The 15,533-nt window shown below is 41.1% G+C and overlaps 2 protein-coding genes across 3 annotated transcripts; both read right to left on the reverse strand.

The window, feature by feature from the left end:
• Positions 1-838: 838 nt before the first annotated feature.
• LOC119907018 (forkhead box protein H1-like) lies at positions 839-2,114 on the reverse strand. The gene is made up of 3 exons (XM_038724555.1): positions 1,872-2,114; positions 1,666-1,761; positions 839-1,557 (listed from the first exon to the last, which is right to left on the reverse strand). The coding sequence occupies exons 1-3, from the start codon at positions 2,025-2,027 to the stop codon at positions 949-951; spliced, it is 861 nt and encodes a 286-aa protein (XP_038580483.1). The 5' UTR covers positions 2,028-2,114; the 3' UTR covers positions 839-948.
• A 3,063-nt stretch (positions 2,115-5,177) lies between these two features.
• Positions 5,178-14,357, reverse strand: LOC119907019 (catenin beta-1-like). Of its 2 annotated transcripts, none has more exons than XM_038724556.1 (17): positions 14,205-14,357; positions 13,145-13,194; positions 12,379-12,588; positions 12,016-12,266; positions 11,656-11,894; positions 9,454-9,655; positions 9,189-9,333; positions 8,894-8,997; positions 8,444-8,578; positions 8,070-8,273; positions 7,778-7,936; positions 7,544-7,663; positions 7,194-7,344; positions 6,972-7,093; positions 6,697-6,757; positions 6,236-6,431; positions 5,178-6,135 (listed from the first exon to the last, which is right to left on the reverse strand). In XM_038724556.1, exons 2-16 carry the CDS (start codon positions 13,155-13,157, stop codon positions 6,241-6,243), a joined length of 2,307 nt encoding a protein of 768 aa, XP_038580484.1. In that variant the 5' UTR covers positions 13,158-13,194; positions 14,205-14,357; the 3' UTR covers positions 5,178-6,135; positions 6,236-6,240. The 2 variants fall into 2 exon arrangements, with proteins under 2 accessions (XP_038580484.1, XP_038580485.1); XM_038724557.1 differs by lacking the exon at positions 14,205-14,357 and adding an exon at positions 13,345-13,486.
• Between the last annotated feature and the right edge of the window lie 1,176 nt (positions 14,358-15,533).

Raw genomic sequence — 15,533 nt, forward strand, 5'->3', positions numbered from 1 at the left:
GCTGGCCCTCCTTACCAGCTTGTTAAGGCTTCTGGCTTCGCACTGACTACTACAGACTGGCAGAAGGAGCCTGTTGCACACACTGAAGGATCTGAGTTTTCTCTCAGAAAGAACAGTCTGCTCTGTCCATTCCCTAAGGGGAAAAGGGACCTCCTGTTTCTTTGGTAGTCCACCACAAGCTCTTTGGCCTTTCTGGATATTGGGTTTCAGGTAATTGTTGTTGAACTTGTAACTGATTATTTTTAGGTTATTTTACTTAACCAAAGAACCATTGAGGCTGAGTGATCAGATATTGTTGATCCACTGAATGTATGAACAGAAAGTAACAGGGTGAAGTGTTCAGACTGTTATGTGTAAATATTGATAGGGAAAAAAAAAGAAAAGGAGTACACTCAATAACTTACTCCCTCTGTTAAAATGCTCCTTTACGACCAATACTAATCAGTTGCAAGGTGATAAGCAGAAACTAGTTCTAAAACACTCACAGGCCTGCTGTGTTAAGGTTAGATCAGTGAAACTAAAACAAAACAAGACAAGCATGCAATATGGCACTCAAACAAGTGAATTTCCCCAGTGTGGGATAAATAAAGCCTGTTTTACTCTGCTCTTGCTGAAAGTAAGCTTTTTTTGACATGTCACAGTAGCGTTCCATTTAGGCGCTTCAGTTTCAGGGGTCCTGGTATTGTGCATACTGGCACGTGAATACAACAGAGCCATTGTTAATGTCATTAGTATCACCTGTGCTTTTCTTACTACTTCTTAAAGTGTTGGCGTCAGTGAATTCTGTTTAGAAAAACAAACAATGTTAGTGTCTTACCAATGTTTGGTTTCACTCAGATTTTTAATAACCAAAAGCATAATTTGTTTTACATTTTATTGAAAAAATAAAGTCCCCCAGAAAGCTAGTACATCAGGTACAAAACACATTACAGCCAGAAACAGAGAGCATCATGGGTAAGTGTAGTAAATGCTGGGTGGGCTGGTGAAATAAGGAGCAGCACTGGCTCTTGTGTAGAAGGGGAATGAGGGCTCAGTGCACACATGCATCCTCTTTAAGGGCTCAGTGGCTCCATTAGCAGTGAGTTCATGGTGAGTGCTGCCCCCTGTTGAGCAGATGGGGGAACTTCCAGCTGAAGCTTGAAGGAGGAGAGGCTCCTCAGAGTCCCAGCTGAAGCTCCTCTCTGTCCCAACTCTGTGTCCGAGTGTGGGCCGAGGCTGCTGCTCCACTCTGACCGGCACGCTGGACAGAGGAGAAGCTCTGGAGGCCCAAGCAGAGGGACTGTCTCTCTTCAGGAGGGACTCAATTGAGAAGGGACTGCTGAACTTCACCTCACATCTGATCTGAACAGCTTTGCAGGCCGCAGGTTCAGGAGAGTGGAGAGCTGAGCGGGGCTCTGATGGTCTGCTGGTGTTTTCCATTTCCACTTTGGAGGCCAACTCAGGGAAGTTCTGCAGGATTCCTTTGAAGTGACGACGCACCATCTTTGCTGTGATCTGATTGGGGTCCAGTTTCCAGTAGTTTCTCTTACTGTGCAGTGACTCTGGGACCACCGGGACCTGAAAAATACAGCACAGGGTTTTTAGAGACAAGGTTGAGCTGTTTCTTTAATGAAATAATACATTTGTTCATTTAGAAATATCCAAAGTTTTGGACTAGAAACTTACCTTGACAAAACATTTGCTGGTTGATAAACAAACTCTGATGTTGTTCTCAACAGATTTTCTGTCTTCAGAGATTAATGGTGCCAGTCTGTCCATCAACTACAAAACATCAAGTAGAAATTAAATTAAATGTTTTTCAAACAACAATTTGCATTTCCTATACAATTTTCTCAAAGATGGTTATTGCAAATGTCTTGACTCTTTCTTACCTGAGTGAAAGTGAGCATTTTGCCGGGAGCGTCTTGGAGGATAACGGCAATCTTAGCCAGGTAGGTGGTGCTTTTCCTGAACAGATGCTGCTGAGAGCTGCTGGCTGGAGCAAAGAGAGGCAGCTGAGCCCCAAACTTCTCTGTCCTGTTCTGCATTTTGCTTGTTGGAGAGTCAGAGGAGTCGAGTCCCACACACAGAGTGATCACAACCTCACAGAGTGCAGATGTGGATGTGAAGTGCAGCTCTAGGTATAAGTCCTGTTGGGACAATAGGGCATTAGAGGGTGTGCAGTGCAGGTTAATGAGGGCCTTTTGATAAGTAGATGAGCCATTACTGCTGGAGGTGGAGCCAGTGATCGCAGTAATAGTTTCCAAAAGTTCATCAGCATGTCTATATGGTGTCTGATCTGCCTCTTTGTTTTTCAGAATTTATATCTAAACTTTAAATTGGGCATGGCAGACTAACATTTATTTGTTAGAAGGCCTTATGAGGGTATACAGTTTTCTTTGGTTTTCAGGCTTCTTTCACAGCAACATACAAAAATATACATTTACATGTATTCAACTGGAAGTAGCTTGTAGTGGTTGAATAGGATGTGCACTGCAGGTTAATGAGAACGTTTTGTTTCGTTAATGAGGTGGAAAAATTTGAGTGGGGCCAGTTGACCACTGACCACAAGTCTTTAACTATGTGACAAAGGAGCATAATTGGTATTAAGATGAGTGTACACAGTTTTTTTTATACCTTTGATATGATGAAATGTGTGTATATTTTGATAATATGGCAGATAAAAGACTACCACAACAGGATAAAAGAAACTTGAAAGAAGAAAAAAGAAACTGGCGTGAGTTGTTGAATTCTATGGTTTGGAGCTTCTGTGTGTTATTTACATCTGAAGAGATATGGATCATACACAAACAACTACATCCAGGTAACCCATTAGACAATAGCCATTATCATGTACATGACCCCACCTGAGGATTCAGAACCTCATTCACTTATGAAAAGGTTCTCATTAACATGGAATACACACTCTAATGTCCTATTGATTTTAAATGCCTGTCTTAAGGGCTGGTAGTGATAGATCACTTCAGAAGAAGCTGCAGGTCTGCACCTTACCAATTGGATTTTTGCAAACGTTTCTAAAGGCATACATGAAATAATTATTCTTTAACAACTATGGACACATGGAATCAATGAACACGGTCTAGGTTTGTAAAGATAGATGTGTGTGATGAATGTTTTAAATTTGTTTATGGTGCACATTTTATCCAAGAAACTCTAGGCCTATTTGACAGATTATGGATTTCCACATACCTTCCGTCTTACTTTACATCTAAAAAAATATTTTTTAAAAAGCATAAGCCTACACTTAAAGGAAACCCTTTCTTCCTGTTATCGCAGTGGTTAAATGATGCTTTAAGTCATGTCAGATCAGGCTTACCTGTCTTCCAGCATACCATGAAAGTGAACTTCTATCCTTTCTTCATATTGCTCTCATAAACCATTTAATCTTTCATTCTGAGTATGTCTTTATTACCCCCCATATATATTGAATCTCTGCAGCCATTAAATATATAATATATATATAATTAAATATATAATATATAATATATTAAATATTTGTATATCTGTATCTCTGCCATTGAACAAGTCAAGTCCCTTCAGATTGCTTTTCTCAGTTATGCTGCTTAACCATTTCTGAAATACAACAGCAGGAAAAACTACAAGAACCTTGACCACACTCTTGAGCTTTTCCCCTGACTTCTTCTTCCAATCTTGTTGTTCACACTTCACAACCAGAACAGTCTGCAATGACTGGAGGTGCAGTGATGATCAATGAAATGAAACATCTTGGCTGACTACCAGATACTGACATGGATGAGTTTGCCCTTAAGCATATTGTACTTTGCATTTGCTCACAAAACATCTTTCTAACATCTTCTGGTGGTGAAATCCTCTTGGCACACTAAAATGCACTTTTATTGGATGTCCTTGTTGCTTAATATGTCAGATGTTCCCTCTATATCCCCAAATCAGTGTGTGTGACTAAGGACATAACACTACTGGAGTTAACTGTAGCAATGAAGCTTTAGACTATTTAGGAAAGAGTGTGATTGCAGCAGGACAGATGTGCTCACTGCTGTGAACCCTACATTTTAAGATAGTCTACCACATAATTTCCTCTGAAAATATCCTTTATACACACATGTACATATACATACAAATGCAAAGGCCTCAGTTCCCATCTCTTTCTTAACACAGCTTTAAATCATTACAACTGATCTTCCTGTTTACAGGAGAGCAGCAACTGAAATCCAAGAGTGGAAATAATTTCGGTGATATTTTAACTGACTCGGTAGTATCCATTTTTCAATTGCTTATTTAGTTCACTTTTTTTAATCCGTTAAGCTTTTGCCTCATTTTAAAACTCTGGTGTATTGCAGTTTTTGCAACCCTGATCTCCTCAGCAGGTCATTCTACAATGTGGGAGCCTTAACCACAAAGGCTCCATCACCTTTGAGCATGAATCTGGACCTTGGAACAACGCATCCAAGGATCTCAGGTAGTGAATGGCACTAAAAGATGTGCTAAATAACTTTTGACTCAACTGAGTCAAAATCCTGTCAGCAGTTTTGGATGAGCTGCAGGAAGGAGAGGAATTTCTTACAATACCACAGAGCAAGGAATTACAATAAACTAACCGACAAGTTATAAATGGATGAAGAACTGCTTCCAGATTTTTGTCTGAAAGAAATGGTCAGATCTTTGAAATGTTTATCTGAGATGATGAATGCAGGATTCAAATCACTGATTTAACATGTTTGTCTAAGATGAGATTTCTGCAATGCTGAGTCATTGAATGGGACAGAGAACCACAACTGTTAAGACACAACTAGAAGGTAATGTCACAGTAGGGCTGGGCAATAAAACAATTACCGCAATATAATTTTCCCCAATAACAATATAAATGTTCAATCTATCATCAGTAAATATTCGATGTAATTATTTGAATCATGAATGAATTTGCACATTTTTATTTTGAGGAAAAAAAAAGTTTATCATAATTGTTAGGAATGTTCTACCTCAGATTTGTTAAGTGATTCACTGTTTAGCATCAAGTGTTTGTAATGTTGACCATAAACATACCATTTGGGCATATCGCCCAGCCTTATTTCACCGGCCATAATTTATATTCCTTTCCCCTCCATACTGTAAAAACTTGAAAACACACAGCCTGTCTATCAAAGAAGTAACCCACCAGTGCATCCCATGTATGAACAAAAGACAGAACAGAGACTAAATGAAATAAAATGCCATTTTATTGTTCAGCCGTGTCATAACCTTGTCTCCAAAATAAGCACAGCAGGACTACAACTGGTTCATCAACCTAGCTACCCTTGATAGCACATAAAACTGGGTTTTATTAGACCACCAATGATAGCATTAAAGACTTTTCTATCAGACATCCAATGATAGCATACAAAATAGTTGTTAACCTACCAGTGATACTGTATATAAAACACTTGTCTCTAGATTTATCCCCAACCCACCCTCAATTTCACCCATATCCCTCTTTAGAACATTTGTGACACTGACATATTTTATGCTTAAACAAGCACATATTAAGAATGCATAATTCTCCATTTTTGAGATTATAAAAAACAAAAAACAAAAAAAAAAAACTACACAATGTTACACTTTAAGTCAGAGTACAATTCAACTGATTATTAGTGTTCTACACATTCGGCCATAAACCAAAAGGAACATTGTATAATATCACTATAACTTAACACTACATGTAATATACGTTTAAAAAAAATATTACAAATGACTAGCATGGAAGAGAAAATGAAGATGGCTAGTGCGAAGGCAAGCTGGGTCAGTACCATAACGGAGAATGAGTAATACAAAAATGAAATAAAAAAAATAGAATAAGAAAAATAGAAAGAAAAAACTGAGAAGAATACAGGCAAGGCTAAAACATATGTGTTTCAAACTTTTAAGATCCACCTCATGTGCACTCATCCATTCAGGTAACCTGCTCCAAGACCTCCATTGTGTGATCCCACATCTCTGATATTTAACCCCCCCCCCCCACTTTCAACTTGCTTAAACATTCCCGTGGCAACCATCTTCTTTGTTTTCTTGTGTCAGGCACTTTCCAAGACCCTTTATTTCCTCTTCAACAACTATACAGGCCAATCATAATGCTGATTCAGACAATACAGGCCAATCACAATGCAGGTTCTATCAATACAACTGCAAAAGAGCACAGGACAAAATTCTCTATCAATTAATCAATGTATTGCTTTTTATATCACATATTGTAATTATGGTTTTCTTTGGAAGTCTGTCTTACCAATCCTACAGGTCGGTGTCAAACCAGGCCAGCTGGTTGCTGTCCATCAGGTCCTGGGTGTGGCCAAGGTCTGGCAACGGATCAGTGTGGTGGCCCAGGTCAGGCAGAGTGTCAGTATGGTAGTCGGCACCTTCCATCATGGGGTCCAAAAGAGAGTCCTGGCCGTAGGCTGCTGGGTAGGCACGGTAGGCTCCATCTGAAAAAAGGTATCAAAAATAAAAATTTTATTGCACAGACAGTGTCTGTAGTGATCAGCTGTCACTACTGGTGGTGTACATGCTGAAAAGACACGGTTTCGTCGCATAGCGTTCGATACAGTTACAATGTATTTTTCTGTCAGTATCAAGAGATCAGATGCTTTTAAAGATCAAAATAAATAAACCAAAGAATGAAAAATAAATAATGTAAAATAAAGTGAGGAACAGAGCGGAGATTTCATTACAGATAGAACAGGCACTCACCATCCTGCCTGTAAGCCAGAGGGTCCCCCTGTGCTCCCATATCCAGTCCCAGGTCTCCAGTCTATAAAAAGGCAAAACAGTGAGTAAAGTTTGACATAAGCCAGCCTATGTAGAGGAGTAGATGTATTTGTCTTATCTCATATATTAGTACCTTACTAATTGTACGCAGTAAATACTGTAAAATACTGACATTGTTGGATATTTATTCGATCACTTCTGAAGAAGTGGGTTGTACTTCACCATAGTTTATTTGTTGGTGTGTGTGTGTGTGTTACCTCGTTCCAGGCCATAGGCTCAGTTCTGAACAAAGAGCTGGTCAGCTCCACTGACAGACGTTTCTTGTAGTCCTGGGGTTTGTCCTCAGACATGCGGAACAGGACGGCTGCAGCATAGGTTGCTAAAGGAGACATACACAGAAATGTAAGTCAAGTGCACAGACAGTACACAAGTACACTGACAAATAGAAATGTGTGCACAGTCTGTATATGCATACTCACCAACGCCCTCATTACGGGAATGCAGAAGCTCAGTCAGAGGTGCAGTGGCTCCTTCAGCTTCGATAGCCTCGGCGGCTTCCTTGTCCTGAGCCAGTTCACACAGCACACCTGCCGCCACACGCTGGATGTTCTCCACTGGAGAATAGAGCAACTGGAGACAGTGAATAGCAGGGAGAAGGATAAGATATGCGGTAAAGACAGATGAGCCTGACATGCAGGTAGTGGAAAAATAATGGAGTGAGGGAGAATCAAAGTTGCTCATCAACAGATTTGTTTTTTGTTACATGCAGCTTGTGACTGTAAGAGTTTGTCTTCAAAGTAAGATTTCACAGTGAAGGGGCTGGATTTACCTGGACAAAGAGTGGAATGGTGTTGAGCCCTCTGATGACAATTCTGTTGTGGACGTCCCGGGCCAGGATGTGCAGAGCTCCTGTGCAGCCTTCCACTATTTCCTCCATACGCACACCTTCCTGTGTGTGTTTGGGGGGGGGGGGGGGGGGGGGGGGGGATCAAATACACATATAATGAAAATTGTAAGTGTTCAAATAAAGAAAGCTCAAGGGTTTGTTGGCTTGGTTACACACCACAAACTGCTGCTGGTTGCCTCCCATGCTGGTGCGCCTCTGGGTATCCTGGTGAGCCCTGACGAGCAGCTGGACCAGTCGGGGGATGGCTCCCTGCTCCCGCAGAGCACTGTGGTTGGCTGGGCAAAGAGCCAGGTTACGAATCAGACCAACTGTGGCCTGTTGGGGGGGGGATTAAACATATTTCAGTTAGTCGGAATTAAATCCAGTTAATCAACGATGTGCAGGGCTGGTCGAAATTATGTTTTTAGGCTGGAAAAAAAATGTGTGGAGAAACGGAGTTGCTTATGACCTTGATCAGCGGCCAGTGGGACGGTGGGTGGAGTAGTTTGACCACCACAGGCAGGCCGTAATGAAGGCGCACAGCATTCTGGGCCATCTCAGCATCCTGGTGGCGGGAGGTCAGGTGACGCAGGGCACAGACTGCTGGCTCTGTGATGTCCTCTCTGTCGCCGGCCCTAAGCACTGTTCGCACCAGAGCCTCAATGCCTCCAACCTACACAAGATGAGATCAATCAGTGGACTACGTGTTATCAGACAGCAGACAGAGTCAAAATACACAATCTATTTCCACAGAGATACATATTAATGTTCAAGGGTTGCTAACATCTTGGTTTCTTAAGACATAAAAACAACATTTCCAAAAGCCGTTTGTACAATTCTTACCTGGCAGACCATGAGTTTGTTACTGTAGTTGTTACAGGTCAGGTTGGAGAGGATGCCAGCAGCACATGTCACTACATTGATGTCATCACTGCCCAGCAGCTGGACCAGGGTCCCCAGGAGACCCTCCATTCCCTCCTGGAGAGAGCAGAGGATGGGTTGGAAGGGACAGAAGAAAACAAATGGAGGGGAGAGCAATGAATGTGTTCTAAATAATTTAGCAACTTGTTTTATCTAACACTTTATATTAAATTAAATTCTATGAATAGACAAGGAGTAATAGTGTCCAAAAACAACTGGAGGTTCCTGCATATTGTATGTATGTAGTAACATAACTGTCCTATGTACTGGAATTTTTTGTTACACAATATGGCTATTAACACATGAATTGGTAATGGTAAACTGAACCTGGGGCTCATAAGAAATTATTTTTGACAACTGAGCGCATTGTACCTGTTTAGTGGCAGCATCTGAAAGATTTCTCAGAGTCCAGAGGCAGTTCTGGACCAGACGCTGGCTGGGGTCTGTCAGGTGAAGCCCCAAGGCCTGCATGCCTCCTACACACACGCCAAAGTACAACAAACAAATTCATTACATCGGAGGACTTTCACCTGAGTAGCAAACCACAAGTACAAAATGTATCCAGAGCCTGTAACACCCAGTTGTACTGCAGTGAAGTAGACCAGAACATTTACATATGTTTGTATTGTGTTTCCATTTCATTTCTGTCTCACAAGTATATACGTACCAGCCTCTACGATGGCAGGCTTGTTGCTTGAGCAAACAGAGAGCACCTTGAGCACTCTGCTTGTGGTCCACAGTAGTTTCTCATATGTGAAGGTCCTCATGATGTTGACCAGTGCCTGGGGACCACCACTGGCCAGAATGATCAGCTAAAAGACAGATTTATGTTTAGACTTGCTACCAACTGCTGGCACCCAGGTGGTGTGAGCAGACATGTAAGGGCCTTGATGAATTAATTTAATGTAGGCATAAATATGTTGTTCCAATACCTTGCTTTCCTGGTTGCCATACGCCAAGATCTGCAGGCAGTCAGTAGTGATTGCCAAGAACTTGACATTGGTATTGGACAACAAGGCCACCATCTTCTGCAGTCCTCCAGCCAGGCGCACGGCCATCTTTGCCCCTTCCTGATGCAACAACAGGTTGTGGAGTGTGGTGATGGCGTAGAACAGCACGCTGTCCACCGGCGAGCTGGGAAAATATCCAAAACAACAAAAAAATTCAGACAACACTTTAACAGTCACAACCACCTTCAAAAACACCCTTTAAAATTAGTGTTTTAGTTACACACACACAAACACCAGATAAAAAAAAAAAAAAAATCACACACGCATGAAAATATCACGTTACCATGGTTATTCACCATTATTATTATTATTATTACATGTATATAATAAATAGTATGTAACTGTTATCTAAAGCATGTTAGTTTACATGCAGGTGGAAGAATTATTTGCATCTGTAATTAATGCAGAATGCATCCCCTGTCACTGTTATCCAAATATGTATTATGTAAACAGATTATTATTACTCATGCATTAAATGTTAAAGCACTATTTTACTCTTGTAGTTGGTTTAGGTAGAGCTCTTTTGAACTGTTTTGTATCCAACTGCAACTAAGTTATTGTCATTATGGATTAATCTGCTGGTTATTCTCTCCATAAATTCATTGGTTTATAATACTTCTGAAAATAATGAGAAATGCCATCACAATTTCTCTAAACAATTATCAAAATAGTTGACAAATTATTGACCAATCTTCTCTGTACATTTATCCCACCCCCCCACCCCCCAGAAAAAAACACCAGTTTTTTTGTGAGGTGTAAGAACAATGAAACTTGGTAACTATACACATCATAAGAGGAAAGCACGCAGTCCTAAATAACTTGCTAAACTGGCCTGCTACTCGCAACCACTATGCAGATACATGTAGTACAGCTGGTACTTTGGAGCATTTACCAGTAAACACAAGTTGGTTGTCCAATGTACGCATCTACCTTAATAATCTCAAAATTAAAAGGAAAAATTTCAAATGGGCCACTCAAAGTTTAACAAAGAAACTCAATCACATAAATTTGATAGAAACATTAAAGTGACATGACAAACTATCGCTACATTTAAAAAAAAAGATTACAATTTTTCACTCAGGTTGGTAAAATAATCCAAATGGCTTTCAATCTATTTGGTGATCACTTCTTGTAGTCTCATAATACTATGCAGTTCAGCATCCACTGTCATGCTATTGTTCCACCCTGCATTTAAAGTGTGGTAATGTGATTCCAGGTGCAAATTCAAACACACGTGACATCCAACAGGTCGCAACTTGTCAGCCAGCTAACTGTTTTGTCTGTGTTCTTTGGCTTTTCACAGAGAATACAAAGAGCAAAGTAAGAAAGACATTTTTACAAATCAAATTTGTCGCATTGTGGAGTATTCTGTATTTTGGGAATGTCGCTGGTTGGTGAGGATTTTCAGTTGTTATTTGAGAATATAGGCACAACTTTTGATAGTGCTTCCTCACATCAAAGCAAAGTCACGAGTCAGTTTTGATTAAAACATGGTTCGTCTAATACTTGCTGGTTTGTTGGATTGTTTTAAGATGTACTTCTGTGCATGTGATGGTTGGCTAACCAAACTAAAGTGGGTGAAAGCTATATCCGTTTGTCTTTGTTTGCAGTTTACTCATTATTTGCTTAATCATGATTGATAGGCTCATAGCGGTTGCAGCAGAGTGCATTGTTGAATTTTTAAACTTTGTCCAGCCTTCATGCACAGCGTTGAGTTAAAAAGAAAAGGAAAACAGGAGCAAGGGAGTACGTGAGGCACACAAGTGTGAACACATTTTAGTTGATTTGTGCCATTGTCGAATAGGCCTTTGATTGATGTTGCAGCCTGCTGGGTGTATTTAAGACTCAAACAAGTCTTCCCAATTAGAGGCAGTCAATAGTAAAAGTCTGTAAAATAGCATTAGGGCCTGCCTTGTGAATTACCTCTCATTGAGACAGTGCAGTATTGTGTACCAACCAAAATTTGAGCTACAAGGAAATCTAAAACCATTCATCGCAATCAGATTCCGACGCAAACCCACCCCACACATACAACTCCAACACAGCGTCAGACCACTTGCATGTGCACACTGATAAATGATCACATATGCAAAATAAAGCACCACAATTCCTCCAGTTTCCTACCCCAGCATCTTGACCAGGGCAGGGATGCCACCAGACTTGAAGATTGCAAGGAGCCCCTCACGATGGTGGGAAAGGTTGTGCAAGGTGCCAGCAGAGCAGCGAGCTGTCTCCACATCACCAGTGTTCTGCATGGCACGAACAACGGCTGAGACCATCTGTGGAGAGCGCATCAGGGCGTGGCGCGATGCCTCCTTCTTTGACAACTGATGCACCATTACAGCTGCTTTATTCACGACAACCTAGGACAGAGGCGATGTTTGTTAGGGACACATGATCTGGTTGCTGCATTAAGCTGATAAGTTACATGATACCACATTTTACTGTGATACAGTGCGTTAATTCACTCATTTGTAAATGTACCTGGTCCTCATCGTTGAGCAGTTTGGTAAGCTCGGGGATGGCACGAGTGGCTAGCTCAGCATCATCTTGATAGTTAATGAGGTTGACTACAGCATGCTTCAGCATCTGAGAGGGTTCTGCCAGGCGTTGCACTGCCGTTGGGTGGGCAGCATCCAGCTGGGTGGGAGGGATCTGGATGCCCTCCTCCAAAGTCTCGGGGAACATGGCTGCACGCACACGCTGGGCCCGGGTCATGGCATAACCCTCAATGTCTGAAAGTTAATGACAATAAGAGATAAATAGAAAGTTTTCATTTGTCAGATTTTGCCATACCAGTTATGCAGTGATAACAAATATTATGATATATATCAGTATCTTGTATACCTGTGGCCTCAGGAGTGAAAGGCTGGTTGAACTCCCAGTCGTAAAGACCTGGATCATCCTCCTCAGCATCAGGGTTTCCCTTGCCGCTCAGAGATGGTGCTGTGGTGGTGACTCCAGACTGAATGCCTGAATCCAGGTATGACTGCTGTTGCCACTGGCTCACTGCAGCCTTGCTGTCCCCCATTGCCATGTCCAACTCCATCAAATCAGCTACCCAAAAGGAGCAAAAAAGGTGAATCACTAAGAATGACCGATTAGGAGAAGACTAATCTTTACTTTGCTCACTACATACTTTTCCCACTATGAGCCAAGAACATTTTTTAAGAGTGATCTTTAAAGTTTCAGGAATCTTGAGTTAATACAGATGGGAGATGAAGGAATTAAAAGGGGTGAAAGTGTCAGGAAAATAAAGAGGAACACATAACGTCGTGTTTAAGTAAATGGAAATAAATGGAACAAAGAGCAAAGGAAAAGCTCATGTTCCTTTATCCAGAGGTAATGTTACTGATAATTAAAGTACATAAACATCAAATTCCCCCCAGAAAGGTTTTCATCCCCTGAAGGAGAAACTCAAATGTAACAAAAGAGGATTTATAATTACTTGGGAAACTGCAACATGTGCTCACCTAGCTCCCATTTTTCCAATTTCCACAGTGCCTCAAGGCTTGTAGTATTGAATGTGTGCACATAATACACTTTATGAAAGGCCGTGTTCACATCAACATAAAACTTTAAATTTATATCAAAGTAAGTTTTTCATACTTACACTGGGTAGCCATTGTTCTCGTCTGCCCTCAGCCCGCACAGCAGATATGTCTGTGTACAAAGGAAAAAGTACACAAGGGAAAAATAAAACAACTCGTACTCAACCTTGAGTTCTTGTTTGCCAAAGCCAAACCTAATCGTAATGTTTATGCGTTTCTCCTACGTGGTCTCAATAATAAAAACCGCTGTCTCTTGCGCTACCTGTGCCAGCAGCCTCTGATTCACTCTTGTTTGGCTTGCTAACGTAGCTATGAGGGGAAATGCCGAGCCTCCACCTCCAGCCGAGAGAGCAAAGCGGTGGGTATTTCCAGGCCAGCATGAACACAATTCACCATTCAGCGGCAAAGAACATCAAAGGCATATTTCTCCCCCTCCCCCTACCACGGCCAAGTTCCGACCTCGCAGCTTGGGTTTCCAATGAGAGAAACTACCCTCCGCCCCGCAATCACTTCCATGTCTCCTCCTCTCATGGTGGGTCCAACTACGAGCGTAACAAGCTGCCTAATCAAAACTTAAAACACAAAATAAGTGTACACGTTGCATCAATCACCAAACCTATTTTACAGACATATAAATTAATCCCGAAGCGCTGGCTTCTATGTAGCCACCACTGCTAGCTAACAGGTTGGCTAGCTTACCTTGAAAGCTCGCTGAGCTAACCTAACGTGTCTAGCTAACCCCTCCGCTAGTTAGCTAACTAGCTAACATAAACAAACACTGTTTAGGGCTTCATCCACAAGGTAAAAAATGTTAAGACTTTTCCTGACCCGCAACCAGTATTATAAGTCATTACAGATACAAATCACTTCATTATTGGAAATGTGACTTTTAAGCAAATCATTCAAGTGTTTAATTCTGGTTTGATTAACGTTAGCTTAGCTACCCAGGACGTATGAAAAGTAGATCCAAGCGCCACCATACAAAACCTGCTGTGCTGCCAGCCAAATCAGAAAACCCCACCGGAGCCCCCTCCCCGGCCAAAGATGATTTTCTTGGGTGAAGCAAACATTGTCCCGCTGTAAATCCGTTGTATAACAGATGTAGTAACATGCTATTTTTACCAGAGTCGAGCGGCTCCTCCGTGATTCTTGTCAGGAAAATTTTCTCCTTTCTCTTGGCTGAAAATAGGAAAAGGGCTGCTAGGTGAACCACCCGTAGAAGTCCGAACCACACCCGCTGTTGCTCCGCCGAAGATGTTGCTTCCGCCTGTGCGATCGAACATCAAGATGGCGAAGGAGAAAATACAGTATTCTGCCGCACTCGGAAAGTAGGGCGTCATTTTAAAAGAAAGTTTTACCATACAAACTATTTTTTTTAACTATAATTGCCAGATAGTGATATCTTTTTACGTGAAGAGCAGTTGGAAATTTCTGTATTGAGATTTTTCACCCTCGTAAATGAAAGATGTGTGATACTTGCTGTAGTGGTGAGGAGGGCGAGGTGCATTCATCAGAAAGGAATGTGATTCATGAGCTGCTGTGATATGACAGAGGGGCTTAATTAACACGCAGTTAACTTAGAGACAAACATTTCCCCTAACCAAATTATATCATTTATTTATCAAATTCAATAAAGTCATAATCTGCAAACAGTTGGACAATTTGGACTTATTTTGCAAATGATATACAGCAGTGGTTGAGAAGAAGAAGGAAAAAACACAGGCCACAAAATTAAACCACATAGGAAACTGTAGAATATCATGATTGAATTTCAGTTATCTGCAGAAACCCATCCCATGCCACATAAACTGCCCATCTTAAAAACAAAACATTGATTGCAAGAAAAACATGCAATGGCCACAATAACATGATGCCGTGCTATGGTTTAAATGGCATTTGATGATTTGCCTCCATAGTTGTTTGTGTCATTACATGAACTGCACAACTTGTGACAACTGAGAGTTCAGTCTATCACTAACTGATTGAAGGTTGACAGTAAAAATCAGATATACTAGGTTATAGCTAGGCTAGCTGTATAACATTTCTCATGTATGCATTTCAGTTTTGGGCAGTTAAGCTAGCTGTAATCAAGTTGCAATGCACATGCCTGCATAACAACAGTCTGATATCTAACATCCACTTAAATGCATCAAGTGTACTTGTGCATCATTGTACTTCAGCTTCTTAGCATTACATACACACGATGATACACGAACACCTTGATTTGACCTATTATTATTGCTGTGTGAAAAGAACATGTGTTTAATATTAAATAAAAACGACCAAAGTGTCACACACAGTATAGTGCATGTTCATGTGTCTGACACGTGCAAAAGACTAGTAGGTCAAAGTCCAAAATGTTATTGGGGAGCATATTTGTGTTACTGCAGCAAATGGAAAGTTTTATACCACAATAATCAACTGGAACATTTGGTACTCATATCATTTCTC

This window comes from Micropterus salmoides, unplaced genomic scaffold (genome assembly GCF_014851395.1).
Source record: "Micropterus salmoides isolate LMB-PRFRI ecotype aquatic unplaced genomic scaffold, ASM1485139v1 Ms_hic_scaffold_17, whole genome shotgun sequence".
Taxonomy (NCBI): Eukaryota; Metazoa; Chordata; class Actinopteri; order Centrarchiformes; family Centrarchidae; genus Micropterus; species Micropterus salmoides.